Raw genomic sequence first — 25,642 nt, forward strand, 5'->3', positions numbered from 1 at the left:
GCCAGCATTTATTGTCTTCTACTTTTTTCATCTTTGCTGTTATTGTTGGTGTGAGATGATATCTCATTGTTGTTTTGATTTGCATCTCTCTAATGGTTAGTGATTGTCAACATTTCTTCATGCAGCCCGGATCTCTTCCTTAGTGACGTGTCTGTTCATATCCTGTGCCCATTTTTTAATTGGGTTATTTGTCTTTTTCTTGTAGAGGTGTTGTAGTTTCCTGTATATTTTAGAAATGAGCCCCTTGTCTGATATGTCATTGCAAAAGATTTTTTCCCATTCTGTGGGTTCCCTTTTTATTCTTCTGGTGAAGTCTTTTGATGTACATAAGTTTTTAAATTTTAGTATGTCCCACTCATCTATTTTATCTATTTTTGTTTGTGTGGTCTTCAAAATGTTTTGTAGTCCATGTATTCCCATAATTAGTGCCCTCACATTTGTCCCGAGTTTTTCATTGATGGCCTTCATAATTCTTGGATTCACATTTAGGTTCTTTCCTTTTATCTTTTGTAAGATAAAAGGTGTTGCATGCTGTACCCCTGGGAGTCAGGGGTGTGATGTGATTAGGATGGTGAATCCCACCCTTAATTCTCTTGCTGCTTTATAACATGGGATCACATCATGCCCGGGAATTATTGCTTAATAATAATAATAATAATAATCATAATCATATAATAACTGCCAAACAACTGAAAATTGTGGCCCAGCCAAGCTGACACTTATTTTAGTGGTGGTGGTGTGCTGTGGAGCTGCTTCTGATTCACTGTGCCCTTGTGAAGGGGGTTTCCAAGGCTGTAAATCTTTTTAAGATCAGAAAACTTTATCTTTCTCCTGTAGAGCACTTGGTGGACTCAAACTGCTGACCTTGAGGTTACCAGCCCATCGTGTAACCCACTATGCTACCAGGGTTCCTTGACACATGTTTTGAGGGGACACATTTCAATCCATGATAGCACTTAACAACAAAAATGTTCAGCAAACCTGGTGCTTTCAAACCTCTCCTGGCTCATTGGTAATACTGGTCTATGCTTTTTAAAAATAAAGTGTAATTTTAATTTACAGAACTAGTTAGTATTTCCCTCCAGTATATATTATTATGATATTTAAATATATACAATTAGAATTGTAGCTATGGGTAGATAAGACTTTTTTGTTTTTCAATTAAAAAAAATTTTTTTTTTTTGAGATTTTGTGCTTTGCTTTAAATGGGCATTTTTCTTATTTCTCTACTCCTTGATATCTATATCATATTAAAGAAAATTTATATCATTTTTAGTGAGGGGTCCTTTTGAAATGGGCTCAAATGTAGCAATGATTGTGAGGTTGGTGCAGGACTGGGCAGTGTTAGGAAGAATCTGACTTTTCTTATTGATTATATAAAAAGCATAACACTTGGCAGTGTCCTGGATATGCTCTATTAACTTTTTTTTTTAAACTTAGAATACTATTGAGAACGATTTAGCAAGACAAGCAATGACTGGTTTCCCAGGCTTGGAAAATAGAAAACGAGTCATTCATTTATTCACTTATCAAATATTAATAGGATGATATGGTTAACATTGCACTGAGTACTGGGGGAAATTCAATGAATAAGATTATAAATTCCATCTCAATAATTTAAAGCCTCGTTTAGTAAAGAATTTAAAGAAAATAGTATATATTTTGTGTAAGGAGTGATGGTGGCGCTATAGGATAAGCAGTGGACTAGTAACTGAAGTTAGTAGTGCACACCCATCAGCTGCTCCTCAGGAGGAGCTCTGCTCCCATAGGATTTACAACATTGGAAACCCTAGACAGGCTCACTATGAGTCCGATTTGACTCGATAGCATCTGTGGAATATGTATCGAGTAATGACAAACACTAGGTCTGTGAGCATCCAGCGCAATCTCAAGAGGAGTCAAGGGAGGGCTTCTACCTGAGATGTAATTCAAACTGAGACCTGAAGGGCCCAGACTAAGGGGATGGGATATGTATGGATGGTATGAGCAGGTTCTAGACACTAGCTATGTTGTGAAGTGCCGTCGAGTTGGTTCTGACCCATAGCGACCCTGTATAGGGTTTCCTAGGAGCAGCTGGTGAGCTTGAACAGCCGACTTTGCAGTTCAAAACAGCTTTGCAGTCTGATGCATTAACCCACAGCACCACACCAGGACTCCATAAAGTATAGGACATGCATATTTAGAATATTTTCAGATTATTCATTATATGAGAATATTATAAGTAACATGCAATGCCAAAAGAATAAACAAATCTGTGTTGGAAGAAGTACAGCCAGAATGCACCTTGGAAACCAAGGTGGCCAGACTTCATCTCTCATACTTTGAACATATTGTCAGGAGGTTCCAATCCCTGGAGAAGGACATCATGTTTGGTAAAGTGGAGGGTTGGAGAAAAAGAGGCAAACTCCAAAAAAATGAATTGGCACAGCGATAGCAGCAATTGGCTCAAACATAGGAAAGAATGTTGGTGAGGTTGGTGCAGAACTGGGCAGTGTTTCATTCTATTGTGCGTAGGACCATTATGAGTCAGAACCGACTTGTCGGCATCTAACAATTCATTATGTTGAGACCATTTAATGTAAGGGTGGTAGAGTGGTACCAAGAGTATCAAGAGAAGAAGCAATGATAGGTCATTGAGCTATGATAAGATATTTAAATTTCATCCTCGGAGAAATGGGCAGCTATTAAAAATTTTTAAACACAAAGAATGAGGGACTTGTTTGATATAAATTTCAGTAAGATCCACATGGTATCAGTGTAGAGAATTACTGGGAGTGACATGGGTAGGGAACATAAAGACTTGGAAGCAAGTTCGAAGACTGTAGCAGTAATCCAACTGAGAACTGCTAGTTACCGTAACTAGGGTAGAGGCAGTACAGACAAGGAGGTGAATTAAGGTATAGTCTACTCCTATATTGTTTGATGATATGTATTTCTTTGTTAACTTTCATCAACGGTGTCACAGTGCACATCACTTCTCGCCGACATCAGTAATCATTAGTCATCATGATCAATTCAAATCATCTGTGCACTTAGATACTTTTCTTTCCATTCAGGTTCATTTATTATAATTCCCCAAATTTCACACTGTCTAAATGCTTCTACTTTGCCCTTTGGAACTCAAAACCTATCAACTTCTTTGAATGTTCTCTATCCTTCTTGCTGTAATTGAAACCTGGGTGCTCTTTGAAGACTTGACTTCCCAGTGGCTTCTTCCATCAAAAACTTCCAGTTCTTTTTGAAGCACATACCATCAGAGTGTACAATCTGTTACTTTTTTCCTTGTTGGTCTCTCAACTGTAGGTCTTCTTGTCCCTCCCACTGATTCATTAAATGTATTAGATGTTGAGTACTTTCTTCTTTTCCACCATTACTGCTGTTACTGTTACATGTCCACCTGTCAGGTGTTCTTAACCTAGAATCAGCAGACTTCTCAGGAATCTGTGGAGGTCTACGGTGTCTTTGAATTTAATATAGGAAAAAATCTTAAATCTTTAGTTTTATTAATCATTAATTGAAATTTAGTATCTTATTCAGTTATAAATACAGGGAACAAACCTTAGTATTCTATGATCTGTGACTTTATCACCAACAGAATCACAGTTATTTTCAAAGTGTGTTATAGTTATTGAAGATACTTAAAAATATCGTTTATATTCATATTGGATATTTGACTTGTTATTAATTTTTGTTCTTAAATTTGTTAATGAAGAACACATATTATTGTCTTTGGTTGTTGTGAACTGTTGTTGAGTTGTTTCTGGCTCATAACGACCCTGTGCAAGGTTTCCAAGAGGTGGCTGGTGAGTTTGAACCTCCTTGTGGTTCATATAAATATAGTAAACTTTATTTTTAACATGTATTTGGTAACTGTATTTTGGTTTGTTGTTGTTAAGTGCCATTGAGTTGATTCTGGCTCATAGTGACCCTGTGTAGGGTTTCCGAGGAGTGGCTGGTGAGCTTTAAACCGCTGACCTGTGGTTCAAACCAACCTTGTAGTCCAGCACATTAACCTGCAGCTCTACACCAGGACTTTGTATTTTGTTTTAGACGTTTAAAATATTCTAGGAGGCATTTAAAATATTCTATACAGGGTCGTTATGAGTTAGAACCGACCCAAGGACACTTAACAACAATGACAAAATAAGACCCTCATTGAGATGGATTGACACAATGGCAGCAGCAATGGGCTTAAGTGCGACAGTTCTGAGGATGGTTCAGGACTGGACAGTGTTCCTTTCTGTTGTGCATAGTGTCACTATGAGTTAGAATGGACTCGACATCACCTAACAGTAACAAGAACATGCGAAACTCTGCATTGTCTATTTTAATGTAAGAAACTATCCCCAAACTAGTTACTTAATACAATAATGTTGTTGTTAAGTGTTGCCAAGTTGATTCCAACTCCCAGTGACTCTGTATAGAGTTTCTGAGGAGCAGCTGGCAGGTTTGAACTGGCGACCTTGTGGTTTACAGTCTAGTGCTTATTCTATAACGCCACACCAGCATTTAGTATTTCACTTTTCTGGGTCAAACATTTGGAGTGGGTTAGCTGGATGGTTCTGGCTTGTGGTTTTACATGTCTGCTTGAGCTACAGCCATCTGAAATTTTGATGGGGCAAGAGGATCCATTTTCAAGCTGGTTCATACTCTCAAATCTGACAAGTTAATGCTGATTGTTAAAAGTCAGCTGTGGTTCTTCCCTATCCAGGCCTTTTCCACAGACCTTGCCATGATGTGAAGTATGTAGAATACATACTTATTTTCAAGCAAATTAAAGGATTTTTAAGAGCATGATTATTAAATATGCTTTTCATTTGATAATACTGTGTGATTTTTAAATGTGAACAGAACCTTGTAAATAAAGGATTAAGTAATGGTTTTGAGGGTGGGCAAACATTTTTCTTTTTGAAAAAGCACCTAGCTAATGAGCTGTTTATAAGTTTTACTAACATAGGAATAAAGGGCCTAAAGAACCCAATTGTGTAACTTGAGGGATATTGAAGTCAGAATACAGTACTTGTTGTGTTGGTGGGAGTTGTTACTGGGTGATAGGATTGGCTTGTGGATGGGATGGTTAGGCTTATCACACTTGAAACCATGAATGGGTAATTTTCCCCTCATAATGACCCAAGAGTAAATAAAACAGTATTGCGGTTCCAGTTCATGCACGCGTGGATTTATTTTCAGCAAAGAATATTTTAAAATGTCAGTTATTGTCATTAAGCGCCAGTGGAGGATGCAAACAAGTTCTCTCAGTAGTAGAATAGTTTTAGTCTTGTTAAGGTGTCTTTTTTAAAAAGTCTAATCAAAACAGTGACTTGTGATGGGATTTGCTGGACCAGTGAAATTCAAGTCAGAGAGGTCAGCTCAGAAGGTTACAGCTACTTTTTTTTGGGACTCCAAATGGTAATCTTGATAGGGTTTCTCAAAGGATACAGTGTTATCACAGGAACTTATTTGGAAGAATTTTAAGAAAATTGAAACTGCAGTGGTGAGAAAAAGGCCAGGAAAGTTGTGCTTTGGAATATAGTTTTTTTTCCAAATGTGACAATGAACCTGCTCATTTCTTTGAGTGTAGCAAGGGTTTTCCTGTGAAAATTTTGTGATGAAACCTTACTGTATATACTCGAAAGTCCTGATCTGTTTGAGCCGATTGCCAGTCACTGTGTCACTTCATCTTCTTGGGAATCGTCCTCTTCTTTATTTAAAACAAAATATCAAAATGTGAAGATATTGTGTCTCAACATATCCTCCATCTAGGTCTATAGACCTCTGAAGGTATCATCATTTCATCTCCCATACTTCTCTCTAACCTGGTTTGGCGCTGAGGGTTAATGCGCTGGACTCATTTGATAATACTGTGCGATTTTAAAATGCGAACAGAACCTTGTAAATAAAGGATTAAGTAATGGTTTTGAGGGTGGGCAAACTTTTTTCTTTTTGAAAAAGCACCTAGCTAATGAGCTGTTTATGAGTTTTACTAAAATAGAAATAAAGGGCCTGAAGGGCCCAATTGCATAACTTTAGGGATCTTGAAGTCAGAATATAGTAGATTGGTTTGAACCGCAAGGTTGGTGGTTCAAGCTCACCAGCCACTCCTTGGAAATCCTATACAGGGTCACTATGAGTCAGAACTGACTCGACGGCACTTAACAACAACAACCCTTCCCTAAAGAGTTCTGCACTCTTTGATTTACACCGCGTCAAAATACTCCATCAGCATCCAATTGGCTCTACAGTAGGCCCTGCCATAAAGTCTTGTAGTTTGGTCAAGGTGGCACAGTAAGCAAGTGGTGGGGTAAGATTCAGAAGTCACACTCTGTTTTTAATCAGCAAGTTGCTTGTTTAGTAATAAAGCTAATTAAAAAGCCAAGCTATTTTAACTGCAAGGTTACTTTTTCTGGTTTTTAAATATAGTACAAGACTACGTGAAAATTTAGATAATTTTGAGCAATGATTTTTTTTTTTTTTAGGGGGAGCTCTCAGACACGATTTAAAATAGAATTGATTCTATAATTAAGGTGAATTTATATTTGTTAAATAATTGCTTGAAAATTCCTACTCCCTTTGAGTTTCAAGGAAGTAAGTTTATGATCATAAGCAGTTTTGCATACTTTTGAAATGGTAAGATTTCTGATGATTTCAATGCCACTTTCTGCATTTAAGTTGTAAAGAATGCTATAACTGCTTTATCCATATATAGTCCACTGCCATCCAGTTGATTCGGACTCATTGAGACCATGTAGAACAGGGTAGAACTGCTCCATAGGTTTTCTGAGGCTGTAAATTTTTGTGTAAGTAAACTGCCTTAGCCTTCTCCTTTGTAGCAGCAGGTGGGTTTGAACTGTCAACCTTTCCATTAGCAGCCCAATGCTTAACTCACTGTGCCACTCAGGCTTCTCATATTAAGTAATCACAGTGATAATCAATTATGGCAATTTAAAATGAACAGAACCACCACCACCACCAAAACCAGACTAACAAAATTTTCTCTGGATTATCTAACTATAGTTTAACATTATAGTAGTAAAAACATAGTGTTTGGGGTTTTCACTGATAGTATTATCAAGATGTCTGAGTTTTTTTTGTGTGGAAAACCCCAAACTGAGTTTTCACTATTATAATATTATCATATGTCTAAAAGTCCAGGTAGGGTTTTCTTAGAGCTTTTTTTTTTTTTTTGTATGTGTGTGTATAATTAATTTTGCTTAAACTGTCATTACTGATTATCAGTGTGATTACTCAGTGTGAGATAATGCTCAGTAGGGTGCTTATTTAACTTCCCCCGAAGATAAGTGATATTAATTTATAGAATTTACTATACCCCAGACACATCCAAAGCCATATTAATTAAGTGCACCACCTTCAAATGGCATTATAATAGAATTCCTTCAATCTTGTGTGTGTTTAACTAATTTTTCAACAAAGGCAAATAGTTTATTTTACCTGTATGAATTGTATTTATAGCTAACGTTTACAACAAGAATTTCAATTAAAATTAAATGTGGTGCTGTGGGTTAATGCGCCAGACTGCAAAGCCGTTTGAACTGCAAGGTCAGCGGTTCAAGCTCACCAGCTCCTCCTTGGAAACCCAATACAGGGTCGCTATGGGTCGAAACTGACTCGATGGCACTACACAACAACTGTGGGTTAATGCACTGGATTGCAAAGTCGTTGGACCTGAGAGGTCGGCGGTTCAATCTCATCACTTTCCCCTTGGAAAGCCTATATAGGGTCACTATGAGCCAGACCAACTTGACAGTGCTTAACAAAAACAAACCAAGTACATAAAGAGCCCTGGTGGCATAATGGGTTGCATTTAAACTGCAAGGTCAGCAGTTCAAATACACTAGCTGCTCCATAGGAGAAAGATGAGTCGGCTTCAGAAAAGATTTATAGCCTCAGAAATCCTATATAGGATCATTATGAGTTGTAACCAACTTGATGGTACACAACCACTACCACTACCATCTAAGTACACAGAGCCTTGGTATGACCCTGTAGGATAAGCACTGGATTGTTAACCAGTGGTTCAAATCACCAGTTGCTCCTTGGAAATCCTACGCAGGGTTGCTACGTATCGGAACCAACTCAATGGCACCTAACAACAGCAACAACCCAAGAACACATATTATAAAACACAAAACTGGCCTTAACCAAATCACCAAATACAAAATAACCACCTTAAGAATCAACATGACAAGGATTTCCATTGTGTTTTTATGTACAAGTCTACTGCTTATATGTCCTGTGCTTTGCTTTAAGTAAATTTTATGTGCAAATCTATAAAAGAAGTTAGGAGCGATTTATTTCTGTTTGTGCATGGTGTCGTAGTAGTATTTCATGAAAAAGAAAAAGAAAATTCTTTTGTTGTTATTACTAAGTGTCATCCAGTCGATTCCTACTTGTAGTGACCCTGGGAAATTCCTTAGAACACTTAAAATAACGCCATAGTAGAGTTCACTTTGCACCTTTGTACCATTGCCCTGATTATGTGGACTGTAGTGCTTAATCACTTATTTTGGAATGGTTTTAATTTAAGCTTAAAGTAGTCTCTTAATCCAGTTAGTAATATAGGAGAAAGCATCTTTTTTTTTTTTTGGCCTCCAGTGGTACTGTAGGATAAGCACTGGAATGTGAAACACAAGGTCTGTGGTTTGAACCCACCAGTCGCTCTTAGGAAGAAATATGAAGCTTTCTGCTCCTGCAAAGATTTACAGTCTAGAAAACTCTATACAGGCTCACTGTGAGTTGGAACTGACTCAATGGCCGTAAACAAAACAAACAAGGATTCCTTCCTTACTTTGCTTTTCATCTCTTCTAATCAGGGAAAATCAACAAAAGTATTATATAGAAATTATGAAGCCCTGATCCTTTAGTATGTTTTATTACACTTTGGGCCTCTGTATACTTCCCAGCTAGGTGAGGGATATGCTAATTCTGTATATCTTGACTTTAACAGCTATGCTAGGGTAATTTTCAGATTTGTTTTTCCACTTGGATGAAAACCAATCTTCTCCCAGAGCTTAGGTGCTAAACATAGGGGAGAGGTGTGCCAATTCTATTTTATTATTATCATTATTATTATTATTTTTACAATTTATGACACTGTATTTTGATACAAATGCAATTCTATTTCTAAAAATGTAATTTTAATGGTGTTCTAAACACTGAGATTTTTATGTATAAGACTGTTTTGGAGCTTGTCTTTGTTTAGTCACACAATTTCCTCATTGTAATGATTAAACAAATGCATTCAGCCTTATGTTGCGTTTCTACCTTTTAATACATTGCCTGGCATATGAAGGGGCTCAGTAAATAATAGAAATTGTTTTTATTAAATTTTAGAGCTTCAGATTTTTTTTAAAGTTTGTTTTTTTGGCTAGAACTAACGTTTGACATCTCCTGTCTCTGATAGAGCCATTAGGTTATGCATTTACCAATTAGCTGTGAAGTGCTTAAGCTTACTATTCCCGTTTATTGACATGTTTACATTTATAATATTGATGTTGTATTAATGATGTTTTGCTTAATTTCACGTAATTATAATTTTAGCATATTAATTAAGTTACCTGCTCTTTATTTTTTTCTGAGGAGAAATCACGATCATTTCATCACTTGGTGATTGATACTACCTGTTCAGAAGTGATAGCAATGAAGTATTAACTTGAGGCAGAGGGACCAGTTCTCTGTCTTTATTTTTCTTTTTTGATTTTATTTATTTTTGTTGTTGTTGTCAAGAATATACACAGCAAAACATATACTAATTCAGCAGTTTCTACACGTATCTTTTAGTGACATTTCCTGCATTCTTCAAATTGTGTAACCATTCTTATCCTCCTTTTGTGAGTTGTTCTGCCCTCCTTGACAAAATCTTATTGCCCCTGAAGTGTGTATCTAATCTTTTGAATTGCTGTTGTCAATCTAATCCCATATGGATAGTTCTAAAAAGAGTATAATGCCCACTCAAAGCAGATGTTTTTACTAGTTAAAATAGTAATTGTTTTGTTTTAAAAATATTTCAGGGGATATTTTTGGTTTATGTATAATAGATTATTTTAAGGCAGTAGTTACAAGAGTTCATACAACCTTCATGGCTTCAGGAAACTCTGTTTTTGTTTTCCTCCCATTTGGTAAGGATTTGTTTGTAGGATCTTTGATGAAAATGCTCAGTGGTGGTAACTGAGCTCCATCCCCTTTTCTGGTCTTGTGGCAATGGTGGCAGTTGTTCATGGAAGAAGTTTTCCATTTTCTCTTCCTATTCCTGACTCTCATTCTTCCTCTGTTGACTGGGTTGGCTTCTTGGAGGCTTTTAAAACCCTAGGCACTATGTAAAGAGCTATGAAGGAGTGATGGTGGTGGTGGTGGTTGTGATTGTGTGTTGAGTCAGTTCCAACTTGTAATGACCCTGTTTAGGGTCTTTGAGGCTATAAATCTTTATGGGAGCAAAAAGCTTCATATTTTTTCTTTTCAGCAATTGGTAGATTTGAACTACTGACCTTGCAGTTAGCAGCCCTACATGTAACCCACTACTCTTCCAGGGTTTCTTATGAAGGAGTACAGAAGCACTAACTGTATTATTAGGTCAGTTAACTATAGTATTTTATGAAACCATGACCTTAAACCTCCAAACCATGGAGCTACATTCTTTTAGGTTTGTGACTTGTAAATAAGCAGTTTCAGCAGCTCCTGTTTACTTTTGTTGTTGTTGACAATTATCTACTGTACCAAATAAACCCACAGCCATCGTGCTGCGCTGACCCATGTTGCATTGGTTCCAACACATAGAGGCTTTCTAAGGAACAGCTGCTCGGTTTGAATTGCCAATTTTGCAGTTAGCAGATCAGTGCTTATCATACTGCGCCACATTAGACCCCTACATAGTTTTTATAAAAATGTTTTATTGTGAATTATGTGATAGTTTACATGGGAGAACATTAGCTTTACATTCATCCTGTTGTATATCGTTTCATTGCCATGGTTACAGTCCCATCCACACATCATCAACCAACCAAAGGGTACACCCTGCAAGCCTGACCCCCAATCGTCAGCACACAGCCCCTCTCCCACTCTAGGTCTAGAGTCCACAGCTGCTCCATCTCTACATACGAGAGCTGACAGCCTTATCTTTCTTCTGTGGAGTGGCTTCTCTGTTTGAACCCCCAACAGCTTTGTGGTTAGCAGCCCAATGTTTAACGCACAGCACCACTATGACCCCTTTATCTTTCACAGAACTTTTGCTAATTTAGCTCTTTCAAGGTGTACAACATATTGATAACAATTACAATGATCAACTGTGCAACCCTACCCTTAACTAATGCAATATTTCCACCATCATTAACTAACTTCCCTGTCCCTCCTTCCTGTTCCTGGTAACCACTAATAAACTCTGGTCTTTATACAGTTGTCTTTTATTGTATTTCAGTGTAAGTTAGGTTGACTTTTTATGGTTGACTTATTTTACTCAACATGTTTTCCAACTCCATCCATATTGTTGTAATTGTTAAGTGCTGTTGAGTTGGTTTCGACTCATAACAACCTAGTGTAGGGCTTCTAAGCGCTCTTTTAAGGTTGTCTGAATTTCTTTTCTGCCTTTAGATAATGTGGTAACTGAAAGCTTTTTACTTCCTTTTTAATTTTTTTAATTCCAGTGCTGAATACTTCTTAATGGATTCACAGTGATAATGTGATTGATCTTCAACAATTTTTCACCATTTTATGAATTTGATTAATTATATTGGAGAAGTATTTATATATGTGTTATTTTATCTTTCTTTGCAGTTGGACAAATTCGCCAGCATACGAATTCCGGGGAGCAAGAAAGAAAGACCACCTCTCTCCAACCTAAAAAGTGCATTTGCCAGTAATGATTGTCCATTAGGATCTTCAGAGATGATGGAAAACAATTCCAAGTCACTGTCAGAGAATGAAGTCTTAGAACTTTTTGAAAAGATGATGGTAAGAAATTCAATTTTATATAGATACTGTTTCCTAGGAGTAGCTGGTGAGCTTAAACCATCACTTGGTGAGCTGGAACCATCATCACCTTGTGGTTCAAGCTGACTTTGTTGTCCAGCACATTAACACCAGGACTCACTCACTCTTCCACCCCTTATACATATATACACATACACACAATGTTGTTTGAAGGACTAACCTTAGCTTCTTCTCATGCTAGTGGAACACTAACTGTATTTGGAGTTCATATCATATTGAGTGATTTTTGATGTCACTTAAGCTAACACTTTAGGTTTTTAGGATTACAAAGATAAAAATTCAGAGAAAAATGTTATACCGGTTTTTAGTTTTATACAGAATATATTAAAATATAAGTACTTTAAAGTACTAGGTAGTAGATGCTTGCCTGAAATGGTCTGTCTGGTTTCTGTTACATTTTAAAGTGAGGGTCATAATGTTGTGCTGTGTACGTTAAGTGATTTTTTTTTTTTCATATTACTTGCTTTATGTCATTTTTAATTCTTAAGATAACCAGGTTCTTTCTATTCCCAAAGCAGTTATATCTGTGTTAATAGGAGCATACTCTCTCTTGGACTGTGCCATTTCTGGTAGAGATACATAGTATCTCTACGTATTTGGGAACTTCTTGGTTCCAAACAATGGTAATTCTTCAAATGACTGGGCACTGGACTTTTTTTTTTAAGTTTTTATTGTGACTTGAGTGGAAGTTTACAGGGCAGATTATCAGTTTTACATTCAACAAATCATATACTTTGTTTCATTACAATGATTATAATCCCCTCCATGTACTGTCAGTTAACAGTATTTTTGTGTATTCATTTTAGCTCTTTTTTTTTTTTTTTTTTTAACACTCAGACATATATAAGGATTTAAACAACCAAAGGGCACATTCTGCAAGTCTGCCTCCTGGCTGCTAGGTCTCAGTCCATCTCTTTCTAAGAGTCCTCAACTGCTCTCTTTCCATGTCCTCATCTCATCCTCCATCTCTGCTGTCGCTGCTTCTCTGGATAAGGTCTCGCATTCCGCTTGTGCTCTTCTCCCTTGATGGTCCTAGGGTCCTCTGTTTCTGGACTGTAGGATTAAACTACTCCTTCATTATTTTACAAAACTTCTACCTTTACAATTGTGACAGTCATAATTAGTCCTAAGAAGTACTCACTATTGAATCATAAGAATCTTAGCCCCATCTCTTTTTACCAGATCCATCTAGACAAGATGAAAACTATTCAGTGGGGACTCTATCTTCCCCCACACACTCTTAAACTAAGCTACCTCTTGAAACCTTGTAAGCCAGTCACTTCGTTCCTTTATCACCCCCTCATTTTAGGTAGCCATTGTCTAGGTTGCCCGTCCCTATCTACCCTCTATACAGAGGGAATAGCATTGATACTTGATGTGAAGACTCCTTACCTCTCTGTTGGTGTTTTGAGCTACTGCCTCCATGAATATAAGTCAAGTTAATTGTAGCAATTTACCTTCATTTCCTTTATCAAAAATTATTTTCTTTTTTATCTTCCTCTAGTTGAGTTCTGATTATGAAGCCATCGAGGCTAGTTCAAATGGGTACTATCTGCATGTTTAGGTGTTCTTATGCATCTCCCCTCACTTCATATCAGCTGGATGCTTCACTTTCAGCTCTAGCCCTCTGTGGCTATGTCTTTGTCCATGGGCTCAGATGTCTCCAGGTCTCACCACACTTTGGACCAACCAGCCCTTCCTCTTCTCTCTCTCATTTTCAGGTGAACGAGAGTCTGTGGAACATGGATGAACTCAGCCCATTTCTTCATTGCTGCCTTTCCCCCTCTTCTACTCACCAGTAGACCAACATGGGCACTAGCAAGCTTACATTCCTGCTCATGTGTTCCCTTTGAGTTTCAGTCTTAGAGGGGGGTCTGTCCTGAAAGAACCTGATTGTTTGCCTTGATGGCTTCACAGTTTACAACTTGCTTATTCTTGTAGTAACCAATCATACTGTCATTTTTTTGTTGTTGTTGTTGTTTTGTTTTGTTGGGGGGGGCTTTTCTTGAGGATCTTTCTTTGAAGATGTATCTTCTGTCACTCTAGCTGTTCCAGGCTGGTCAGCTTGTCCTTTCTAGTGGGACTCATAAGGTTCTGGATGGGACTCAGGATTCCACCTAATGTCCTGTACACTGCAAAGGCTCCGCAACAGGCCTATTTCACTGTGCAAGCTGTAGAAGCCCTTTTAGGTATTCCAATCAGTTATAGACTGAAGACGGACTTACAAGCTTTCTGTGATCATGTTTCTTGACATTCCTTCCTATCCACTCAAGTGTCTATTTTACAATAGTTAGCAAGGGAAACCAATATTCATAAGACAGTGAAGCATCTTAGTATTATTTCCTCTCTTCAGACTATGCCTCAATCCCTGTATCACAGAGCCCTGTTGTCCCAAGGTTGAGTATGTATCACTATTTACCTCTGTCCCATTTAGCCCATGCAAACGTGTCTCAGTGTTCCCCTATCTACCTTGTTCTTCTTCCTCTTCCCCTTCTTGTGTATTGCCCTCCCCAACACCCCAACATGTGTCTGCCCCCTACCCTGTGCTCTACCATCGCCTCCCTCAACCTCCTCCAAACCCCTCCACCCCAACCCCACCGGTAACCAACAAAGAAATTTTTTTCTCTTTTCATATGGGTATCTTTTCTTAAGCTTTTACAATATGTTCTTATGCAATATTTGTCCTTTTGTGATTGACTCATTTCATTCAGCATAATGTCCTCAAGGACATCCATATTACTTGGTGGCTTGCAGCCTCCTTGTTATTCTTCAAGGTAGCATAATATTCCATTGTGTGGATGTCCCACAGTTTGCATGTCCATTCTTCCATTGGCACTTAGGTTGTCTCCATCTCTTTGCTATTGTGAATAGTGCTGCTTTGAACACTGGTGTTGGCCTGGCTATTAATCTGGTTGAACTAACTTGACAATAACCTACCTGCGTTAAGTGTATCCAAACTATCACCTTGAAGTAGCTGCTGATTTAATCAAAGTAGATTCATTTACATGTGTTGTTTCTACGTTCAAGTTGCTTATCTCTTAGAATCCACAGCAAATATTGGAAAAATTCAATGAATAAGAAGTGCCAGAAGATAGTATTTAATTTTTGTTTTTTAAAAATTTTTATTGTGAATTATGTGGTAGTTTACATGGGAGAACATTATATTCATCCTATCATATATCATTTCATTGCCATGGTTACAATCCCCTCTATGCATCATCAACCAACCAAAGGGTACACCCTGCAAGCCTGCCTTCTGGTCGTCAGCACACAGCCCCTCTCCCTCTCTGGGTCTAAAGTCCCCAGCTGCTCCATCGCTCCACATCATCATATCTGCCTCCATCTCAGGCATCACTGCTTCTCTGGGTAGGGTCCTGCTCTCCGGTCTTCTCCCTTGATGGTCCCAGGGATGTCCGCTCCTAGACTGCAAAGTTAATCCACTCCTTGCTACGAAACGTTTACCTTTACATCTCCAACCCTCACAATCAGTCCTGATAACAATTATTCACTATTGTATCACAAGAGACCTATCTGCATTTCCTTTCCTCAGCCCCGCCTAGACAGATTGGATGCTACTCAGTAGAGATTATACCTTCCTCCACACCCTCTGGATCTAGGTTCCCTCTTGAAAGCTTGTAAGCCAGTCACTTCTTGCCTTTGTAGCAACCCCCCACTTTGGGTAGCCAATGTCCAAGTTGCCCATCCCTGTCTATTCTGTGTATGAAGAAGGTGGGAATGTTCCTTGCTGTAAAGATTTGTTCCCTCTTTTGAGTTCCTACATCCATAGGTGTAGGTCAAGTTCATCAGATTACTCTTTTTTTCCTCTTTTTTACTTCTAGTTGAGTTCTGATCATCCAGTCATTGAAGCCAGGTCAAGTGGGTATTATCTGCAAGTGTGGGTATACTTATGCATATGCCCTCTCTTCTTATCAGCTAGACTCTTCACTCTCCACTCTAGTCTTCTGTGGCTATGTCACTGACTCTGGGCCCAAGAGTCCCCAGGTCTTGCCACTCTGCTTGCCAACCAGGTCTCCACCTGGGTTCACAGGAGTCTACTGAACGTTGTGGGGCTTAGCTCACAGCTTCATTGCTGTTTTTCCCTCACTTCTTCATATCGGTGATGAACGTGGTCACCAATCAGAGCACATGTCTGCTCTTGTATTCCCATTGAGTCTTAGTCTCGGAAAGGGGTTTGCTCTGAGAAGACCTGACCACTTGCCTTGATGTTAATTTTTTTTTTTTTTTTTAACCTTTAGAGTGGAATGAAATTACCTTAATTTTAAAGAAATCTATTTAGCTTCAGGGAAAACGAGAATAGAAATGGTTTGTAGAACTCTAGGAAATTTTGTAGAAAAAGTGAACTAGAGGGACAGGTCTTACGCAGTAATGGAGAACTTTCTTTCTGTTAAAATTTGTAATATTATTCATGGGTCATACAAAACTATCAACTTAAAAATTAGCCTACTGTATATGGTCACATATTTAATTAAGTGTGGCACTGTGGGTTAATGTGCTGAACTGCAAAGTCGGTTTGAACTGCAAGGTCAGCGGTTTGAGATCACCAGCTGCTCCTAGAGGAAACTCTACACTAGGGTCGCTATGGGTCAAAACCGACTTGACGGGAGTTAACAACAACAACAACAACAACAACAACAAATGTGATGGTTGGAAATGTGGTTGCCTTGGCAAGGACAGACTAAATGATTTTGAGGGCATTATATAGCTCACGGGTGAAACATTGCCCTCCCCTGTTTTAAAGGAAGATAGGATTTAGATAAACCAGAGAGAGGGCATTCTACTGAGATGGTAGGGGATCAGCAATGAGTAAAGAGATAGAGCCAGGGACCAGATAACTCATGGAAAGACCAGTGGTGGTGGTGTCATTGAGTTGTTGTTAAGTGCCGTCAAGTAGTTTCCAATCCATAGTGAGCCTGTATAGGGTTTCCAAGAAGCAACTGGTGAGCTTGATCTGCTGACCTTGCTATTCAAACTGACTTTGCAGTCCCCCACATTAACCCACAGTGTCACAGGATGTTGGAAAAAATGACATTGGAATGAGTGATAATTTGGGGCACAGTATTAAAGGGCTTTGTATGCCATTCTGAGGAGCTATCTATTATTTCAGAGTGGTGATTTATATGAGGGGGCTTCATAAAGTTATTGGAAAAATTTCATTATCTTTTCATTTTACATTTCTATGAACTTTTGAAAACAACTTTGTGTATACTTTCATATATTGGTTTTGAACGACTTTATCAGTATTTTGTTCTTAAGGAAATTATTACATTTACATATTTAGTTTAAACTTTAAGAGATGCTTGACATTTGAAAATAGTTAACAGATAATCTCTTCCTTGTTCGCCTGAAATCGATGATGTGCTTGCCATTAGATAGATAATTAGCTGCCATGGAGTCATCTCGTACTCAGGGTGACCTTATGTACAACAGTACAAAATGTTACTTGGTTCAGCTTCATTCTCACAATAGTTAACATGTTCAAATCCATTGTTTTGGCTTTTGTGCCAATTCTTCCCACCAAGGGTTTTGCTTACTTTGATTGGTCCTTACTTTCCTTCTAAAGCTATTGATCCTACTTGATATGTCCAAAGCAAGGGAGTCCTGTTCTCTTATTATCCATAGATATTTTTTCTTTCTCTTTTTATTTCTTTCTCTCTTTTTAAAAACTTTTAATTGTACATTAGGTGCAGGTTTACAGGACCAATGTTTTCCATTTAACAATTTATGTTCGTTATATTTCATGTTATTAGTATTCCCACAATGTTACATCGCTTCCTCTCTGTGTTTCCTCAGAAGGGTTTGGAACAAAACTGAGCTTCATCGTTGGGGAAACGCTGTCCCTTGGTCTCCTGTGATAGGCTGTCCTGATTAGTGCAGTTCTCCTTGGTTATACTGTTCACCTTATATGCCTGTCTATCATTTGGTTGGAAGTTGAACCATGAGGGTTAGATCAGTTCTAGGCCTGATGGGTGACTATTGGATGTAGTTTCCGGGGTTCTACCAGTTTCTATCAAATCAGTAAGCCAGGTCTTTTTCAAGATTTTGAGTTTTGTTCCATATTTTTCTCCCACTCAAGCTAGAATTTTCTAATATGATCCTTTTTAGAGCATATGGTAGTAGAAGGTGGGTACATGTAGTTCTTCTGATCTCTCAGGATCGTGGAGACTGATATTTACGTGGCCCGTTAGTTCATTGGACTAATTGTTTCCATGTATGCTTGATTTTCTTCACTTTTCTTTCCTCTGCGTAGGAGAGACCAATAGTTACACTTTAGGTAGCTGCTCACAAGTTTATGAGACCCTAGTCACTAAGGTTTTTTTTTTTTTTTTATGTACACAAAAACACTCAGGAATATATAATCATTTATATATTCAAGGGCACATTCTGCAAGCCTGCCTGCTGGCTGCCAGCACACAGCCTTTCTTTTTCAATGAGTCTAGAGTCCTCAGCTGCTCTATTTCTTCATGCCGTCATCTTTGCCTCCATCTCTGGTGTTGCTGTTTCTCTGAATAGAGTTCCATATTCCACTCATGCTGTTCTCCCTTGATGGTCCTAGGGTCCTCTGTTCCTGGAATGTAAGATGAACTATTCCCCACTTTGTGGTACAAAACTTCTACCTTTACAGTTGTGACAATTGCAATTAGTCATGATAACAGTCACTCACTATTGAATCATAAGAGGCTTAGCCCCATCTCCTTTCACCAGACCTGTCTAAACAAGATGAAAAGTATTCAGTGGGGATTCTCTCTTTCCCCATACACTTAAACTAAACTCCCTTTCGTAAACTTGTAAGCCAGCCAGCCACTTTGTGGCTTTATAGCCTCCCCATTTTAGGTAACCAATGAAAGTTGCCCATCTCTATCCTCCCTGTGTACAGAGGGGACATATTTGATCCTTGATGTGAAGACTCCTTCCCTCTCTGTTGATATTTTGAGCTACTACATCCATAAGTATAGGTCAAGTTCATCAAATTGTAGCAATTTACACTTGTTTCCTTTACCACATTTCTTTTTTATCTTTCTCTATTCGAGTTCTGATTATCAAGCCGTCGAAACTAGGTTAAATGGGTATTATCTGCAAGTTTGGGCGTTTTTGCCCATCTCCCCTCGCTTCATATCAGCTTGACGTTTCACTCTCAGCTCTAGCCCTCTGTGGCTAGATCCTTGTCCATGGACTCAGGAGTCCTCAAGTCTCACCACACTTCAGACACCAACCAGTCCTTCTCTTCTCTTTCTCATCTCCAGGTCAACCGGAGTCTATGGAACATGGTTGAACTCAGCCCGTATTTTCATAGCTACCTTTCCCTTTCTTCCACTCACCAGTAGACCAGTGTGGTCGACAGCAAGCTTACATGTCTGCTTGTGTGTTCCCTTTGAGTTTCAATCTTGGAGGGCGGAGTGGGATCGTCATAGACTTTTTACTAGTGTCAGTGACTTCTAACTTTTGATTATGGGTGCATACCTTTTATTAGTATTTATTTGTATAACCCCTTGTTGTTGTTAAGTACCATCAAGTTGGTTCTGACGCACAGTGACCCTGTCTAGGGTTTTCGAGGAGCGACTTTGGGTTTTGAACTGCTGACCTTGAGATTCAAACAGATCTTGTGGTCTAATGGGTCAACCTGCAGCACCATACCAGGATTCCACCCTAGACTTAAGAAAATCATCGCTATTCTGTTAGCTCTTTGGAGGTGCGGTGGCTCATTAGGACCTGTGAACCACAAAGTCAACAGTGTGAACTTACCAGCTGCTCCAGTGAGAGAAAGATGGGGATTTCTACTCCCACAAAGATTTACAATCCCATATAGGGTCACTATGAGTCAGAACCTACTCAAGAGAAATTAACAATAACATCAGCCCTTGATGAAGTCTTAATTTTGCTTTAGTTAACCACACATTGAATAACTCCTTTTGAACTATTCTTATCACCATTTGTTGATGCAATTTCAGCCTAGAAAAAAGAAAACTTCTTTTGCAAGCCATTGCTTATATTGATGAAGTCCTCCCTTGGAGGACTCAGGAGAGTAAAGTGCTCCTCAGGTATGTACTCTGCATGGGACCACTCAGATAAATTAATCTGTAAGACTTTTTTTTCCTTGCTTGTGACTACAGTTACCTTGCTAAAAAAATTAGGGGGAGCTTCATAATTACTGGTGCCATCTAAACAAACAACACATTAATGTTAAATATTTATGAAGGCCAGATTTAACTACCAGCAACTGGTAAAAGTAAAACTGCTTAGGAAATACTGTACATAGTTTATATGATGCTCTGTTTTGAATAAGATCACTTTAGAAGTATTTTTAGTTTGTTAATCTTTGGAGAAAGATAAGATTTTTAATGGTATAAAGAGGACAGGCAGATACTGACATTTTGCATTTAAAACTACGTATTTAATAACTAGAACAGATCACTTGTTAAATCTTAATCAAGTCTCCCTCTTGGCAACAGATCTTTTACAATCAACCCCCACTTTACTCAACAGAAGTAAAATGAAATTGTTTTATTTTGGCTGTCTGATTTGTTCAGGAGTGAGTTAGTCACAGCTAAGGTTTTTTTCCAAAATAATGAACAATTTTTCTTCTATTTTTGATTCCTTTACCATATTATAGTTCTTTGTAGGTAAAACCTGCTGATGGTTTTGAATTCCAAAGGTCTTTGAAGCTGAGAATGGTCTTTTTCTTTCTTTAAACATGCATTCAAACCTGCTAACTGTGCCTTGGAAATCCTGTACAAGGGTCGCTGTGAGTTGGAACTGACTCGATGGTACTTAACAGCAACAACAAAGTGGTGCTTTTCTGACTTTTCAGGGTACCATATTTTTGGTGCACCTGGCCCAAGCCCTTGTATTTTCAGTAGCCTCATAGGCATGTGAAAGTTGGACAACGAATAAGGAAGGCATGGTGGTGCTGGAGAAGAATATTAAAAGTACCATGGATTGCTAGAAGAACAAACAGCTCTGTGTTGGAAGAAGTACAGTAAGAGGGAGGGACCAGTCCCTGAAGAAAGTCCGCTTGGTAAAGTGGAGAGTGAGCAAAAAAGGAAACACCCCCAATGACATGGATTGGCACAGTGGCAGCAGCAATGGGCTTAGGTGTAACAATTGTGAGGATGGCACAGGACCAAGCAAGCAGTGTTCCGTTCAGATGTGCACGGGCTTGTTGTGAGTCAGAACCAACTTGATGGCACCTAACAAGCTTTTCAGAAATATAAAGCTATTTCTTTTTCTGGGATGATAGCTTTAAATTGATTTTGATTTTGGCTTCTATGTCTTTTTTTAAATTCTTTTGTGAAAACAGCAGTCAATAATAAATCAATCTTTTTAAACTTTTGATGTTTCACTTAAAGAGGTGTTTTGAAATTTAAAATTTGCACCTAACTTATTTGTTTTGGCATTAATGTTTGAAATTTGGAAACTTGAATTTTTTACATGAGTCCAAGATTTGTTAGGAAGAAACACCTCTTTTCCTCCTTCTTTTGAAAGACAAAATATGCTGAGTTGCTTACTTAGTGAATTCTAAGTACAGGCAGTCCCTGGTTTTTGAAGAACTATTTCTAAGTTGTTTGTAGTTAATGTTGGGCTGCAGAAACTCCGTGGAATAAAATTGAGCCAGCCTGCTCTGTACAGATTTAATAGCTGCATGTACAGCCAGTGAAGGAGATTATGGTGAAGAATTTGTTAACAATAGAAAGGTTCTGTCCTTTCAAAGTGAGAGCAAATTTGCATAATGTTAATGGACAAGTCTGAGTTATCTGTTAGTTCGATGTTTATTACCTAGGGACAATCTGTATGGTATAATACTTTCATATATGTACACATTTAACTTTTACTTAGCAAACTGATGTACTTGGTCTCTGATTAATAGTCTAGTGGCTGTTGGTGGTTGATTGTGTGCAGTGGAGTCTGTTCCTACTAATAGTGACAGTGTATAGAGTTTTCAAGGTTGTAAATCTGTAGTGGAAGAGAAAGCCTCGTCTTTCTCTTGCGGAGCGACTGGTAGATTTGAATTGCTGACATGGCAATTAGCATCTCAGCTAGTAATCCATTATACTACCAGGGCTCCTTATTTATTAAAGTAGTGGTAAATTTCTAGATATACGTGTTAGAAGTCTTTTCTCTCATTCTTCTTTTGGTGAAAAAACAATATTTAGCTGAAAGCCCATCTTGTTTTCCCTGAATGTTAAAGGTGTGAATTAGTTGTGTAAACAGCATTGTATATGCAACTTAGATTTTTAGAATTTAGTTTTAGTGGCTTTTAATTTATTATAGATATAGGTAACTTTCAAAAAACACACCTAGTTGTACATTGTAAGATAGAAGCTGGATTGACTAGTTTATTCCAATTGTATATTCAAACCAGCAGTATCAGTTTATTCTCGCCTAGTTTTGGATAAAATCCTTATTAGGTCCCATAGATTTCTGTTGGTTTTCAAGTAATAAAAACATGAAATGAGAAAAAAAAATGTAATCTAAAAAAATTAAATTTTCACTTGAAGAAAGAGTCTCCCTTTTTCCAGTTGAAGAAACCTCCATCACTTGGATTCGCCTTGGGGACTGGATTTTGGGGGATGTGGCTGTCCTTTTCTTTGATGGCCTGCTTCATTTTTCTGTTTTTTCTTCCCCCCTGACTACGGACGTCAGAAGTCCAGGTTGATTTGACTGGTTTACTCCTCCAACACACAAAGATTGCACAAAGAGCAAGCAGAAAGGAAAGGAAAGTGGTATTATTTTATAAGCTGGGCTGCAAAGTTGGTTTGAATTTCAAGGCTGGCGGTTTAAGCTCACCAACCACTTGTTGGAAACCCTATACGGGATCGCTGTGGGTCAGAACCTACTTGATGGCACTTAACAACAATTGATTATTAAGAAGCTCTGGTAGCGGAGTGGTTATGAGTTGGGCTGCTAACCTCAAGGTCAGCGTTAGAAAGTACCAGCCATTCTGCAGGGGAAAGGTGAGGCTTTCTGCTCCTGTAAAGATTTGTTGTTGTTGTTTTGATGCATAGCGACCCTATGCACAATAGAACGAACCACTGCCCTATCCTGTGACATCCTCACAATTGTTATGTTTGAACTCATTGTTGCTGTCACTGTGTCAATCCATCTTGTTAGTCATCTTCCTCTTTTTCACTGACAAAGATGACAAAGTCATCTTCCACTTTTCCAAACATCATGTCTTTCTCTAGGATCTTGTCCTTCCTGATAACATGTTCAAAGTATAAAGACAAAGTCTCACCAACCTAGCATCTAAGGAGCATTCTGGCTGTACTTCTTCCAACAAAGATTTGTTTGTTCTTCTGGCAGTCCATGATACTTTCAGTATCGTACTTCAAAACCATAACTCAAATGCATCAATTCTTCTCCCGTCTTCCTTGTTCACTCTACAACTTTCACATGCATATGAAGCTATTGAAAATACCATGGCAAGTCAGGCTCACCTTACTCCTCAAACTGACATGTTTATTCTTGAACACTTGAAGATATCTTGTGCAGCTGATTTGTCTAATGTAATATGTCCTATGATTTCTTGACTGCTGCTTCCATGCGTGTTGATGGTTCATCTGAGCAAAATGAAGTCTTTGACAATTTCAATCTTTTCTCCATTTATATGGATGTTATTTATTGGTCCATTTATGAGGGCTTTTATTTCCTTTACATTGAGGTGCAACTCACACTGAATGCTGTGTGTGGTCTTTGATGTTTATCAGTAGGTATTTTCAGTCCTCTTCACTTTCAACAAGCAAGGTTGTGTCTTCTGCATAGTGCAGTCTTCCTCCAATCCTAATGCCTTATTCTGATTCATATAATCCAGTTTCTTGGATTTTTGCTCAACATACAAACTGAATGGGTATAGTGAAAAGATACAACCCCGGTCCACACATTTCCTGATTGTAAACCATTCAGTATTCCCTTGTTCTGTTTGAATGACTTCTTCTTCATCTGTGTACAGGTTCCTAATGGGCTGTTCAGGAATTCTCATTCTTCGCAATTTTACCCATAGTTCCTATTGATTCACACAGTCGAATGTCTTTGCATAGTCAAATGCCTTTGCATATTGCATAGTCATTAAAGCACAAGTAAACATCTTTCTTTCATTGTCTGCTTTCAGTCAAGATCCATCTGGTGACAGCAGTGATATCCTTCATTCCATGTCTTCTGAATCTGGCTGGAATTTTTCACAGTTTTCTGTGTATGTACTGCTGCAATGATTTTGTATGATCTTCAGCAAAATTTTGCTTACATTTGACATTAATATTGTTCTGTAATTTCTGCATTCTGTTAAGTACCCTTTTTTTGGAATGTGTACAAATATAGATCCCTTCCAATTGGTTGGCTAGGTAGCTGTCTTCCAAATTGATTGACTAAGATGAGTGATTGTTTCCAGCATTGTGTGAGTTGGTTGAAACATTTCAATGTGTATTCTTTCAGTTCTTGGAGCCCTGTGTTTTTGTCAGTGCCTTTAGTGCAGTTTTTCTTTTTCCTTCGATGTCATTGGTTCCTATTGAAACTATTGAAAATTGGCTAATTCTTTTTGGCAGAGTCCATCCTATTTTAAGGTTTCCTGTATCATGTAATATTTTGTCCATGAAACCCTTCAATATTGCAACCCATGGCTTCAATTTTTTCTTCAGTTGTCAGCTTGAGTACTGCTGAGTACATTCTTCCCTATTGGTTTTCTAACTTCAGGTCTTTGCATATTTGATTATAATATTTGACTTTGTCTTCTTAAGCTGCGCTTTGAAATTTTCTGTTCCGCTCTTTTACTTACTTCTTTTGATTGCTTTAGATTTTCTGTGCTCATGAACCAAGTTTCAGCTTCTTTTCTGATGTCCACTTTAGTCTTTTTTTTTTTTCCTCCCTGTAATTACCTTTTGCTTTCTTCATGTATGATGTTCTTCATATCATCCCACACCTCTCTGGTCTTCAATTATTAGTGTCCTGTGCATCAAATCTGTTCTTGAGATGATCTCTCATTTCAGGTGAGATATATTCAAGATCATATGTGGCTCTCATTGACTTGTTCTAATTTTCATCAACTTCAACCTGAACGTGAATATGAGCAATTGATTTTCTATTCCAGTCTGCCCCTGGCATTGTTTAAGCTGATGATATTAAGTTTTTCTACTGTTTCGTCCCATAGATATAGTTCATTTGATTCCTGTGTATTCTCTCTAGTGAGGTTGTGGTATATAATTGCCATTTATGTTGATGAAAATTATAAATTGCTGATTTAATGTCCCATACTCTGTTTATCGGTAGCTTTCTGATAAGAATTATCTCTTACGTAAAACGTTGTTCATTTTCTAACTAATCCTCAGCTGCTTTTTAAGTTTTGCCATTTGTACTAATATCCTTTGAACAAAAGAATTTAGTTAAGTACCATGAGTTGCATTGTGTTGTCATCTGCTTTTTTTTAAATAAATGTTTTATTGTGAATTTTGTGATAGTTTACATGGGAGAACATTAGTTTTACATTCATTCTATCATACTTCGTTTCATTGCCATAGTTACCATCCCATCCATGCATCATCACCCAACCAAAGGGTATACCCTGCAAGCCTGCCTCCCACCCCACGGTCCTCAGCCCGCAGCCCCTTTCCCTCTCTGGATCTCAAGTCCCCAGCCA

The 25,642-nt window shown here is 38.1% G+C and overlaps 1 protein-coding gene across 3 annotated transcripts in view; it reads left to right on the forward strand.

The window, feature by feature from the left end:
- The window catches only part of DIAPH3 (diaphanous-related formin 3), a 727,649-nt gene that overhangs the window by 58,677 nt on the left and 643,330 nt on the right, over positions 1 to 25,642 (forward strand). For 2 of the 3 annotated variants that reach the window (XM_006837594.1, XM_006837595.1), the window contains one exon: positions 11,785 to 11,961. The exons of the other annotated variant lie outside the window; for it this stretch is intronic. In XM_006837594.1, coding sequence (XP_006837657.1) covers positions 11,785 to 11,961 — 177 coding nt within the window. The remainder of the gene's footprint in view (positions 1 to 11,784; positions 11,962 to 25,642) is intronic. 3 annotated transcript variants of the gene reach the window in all.

This window comes from Chrysochloris asiatica, unplaced genomic scaffold, assembly GCF_000296735.1.
Source record: "Chrysochloris asiatica unplaced genomic scaffold, ChrAsi1.0 scaffold00022, whole genome shotgun sequence".
NCBI classification, from domain to species: domain Eukaryota; kingdom Metazoa; phylum Chordata; class Mammalia; order Afrosoricida; family Chrysochloridae; genus Chrysochloris; species Chrysochloris asiatica.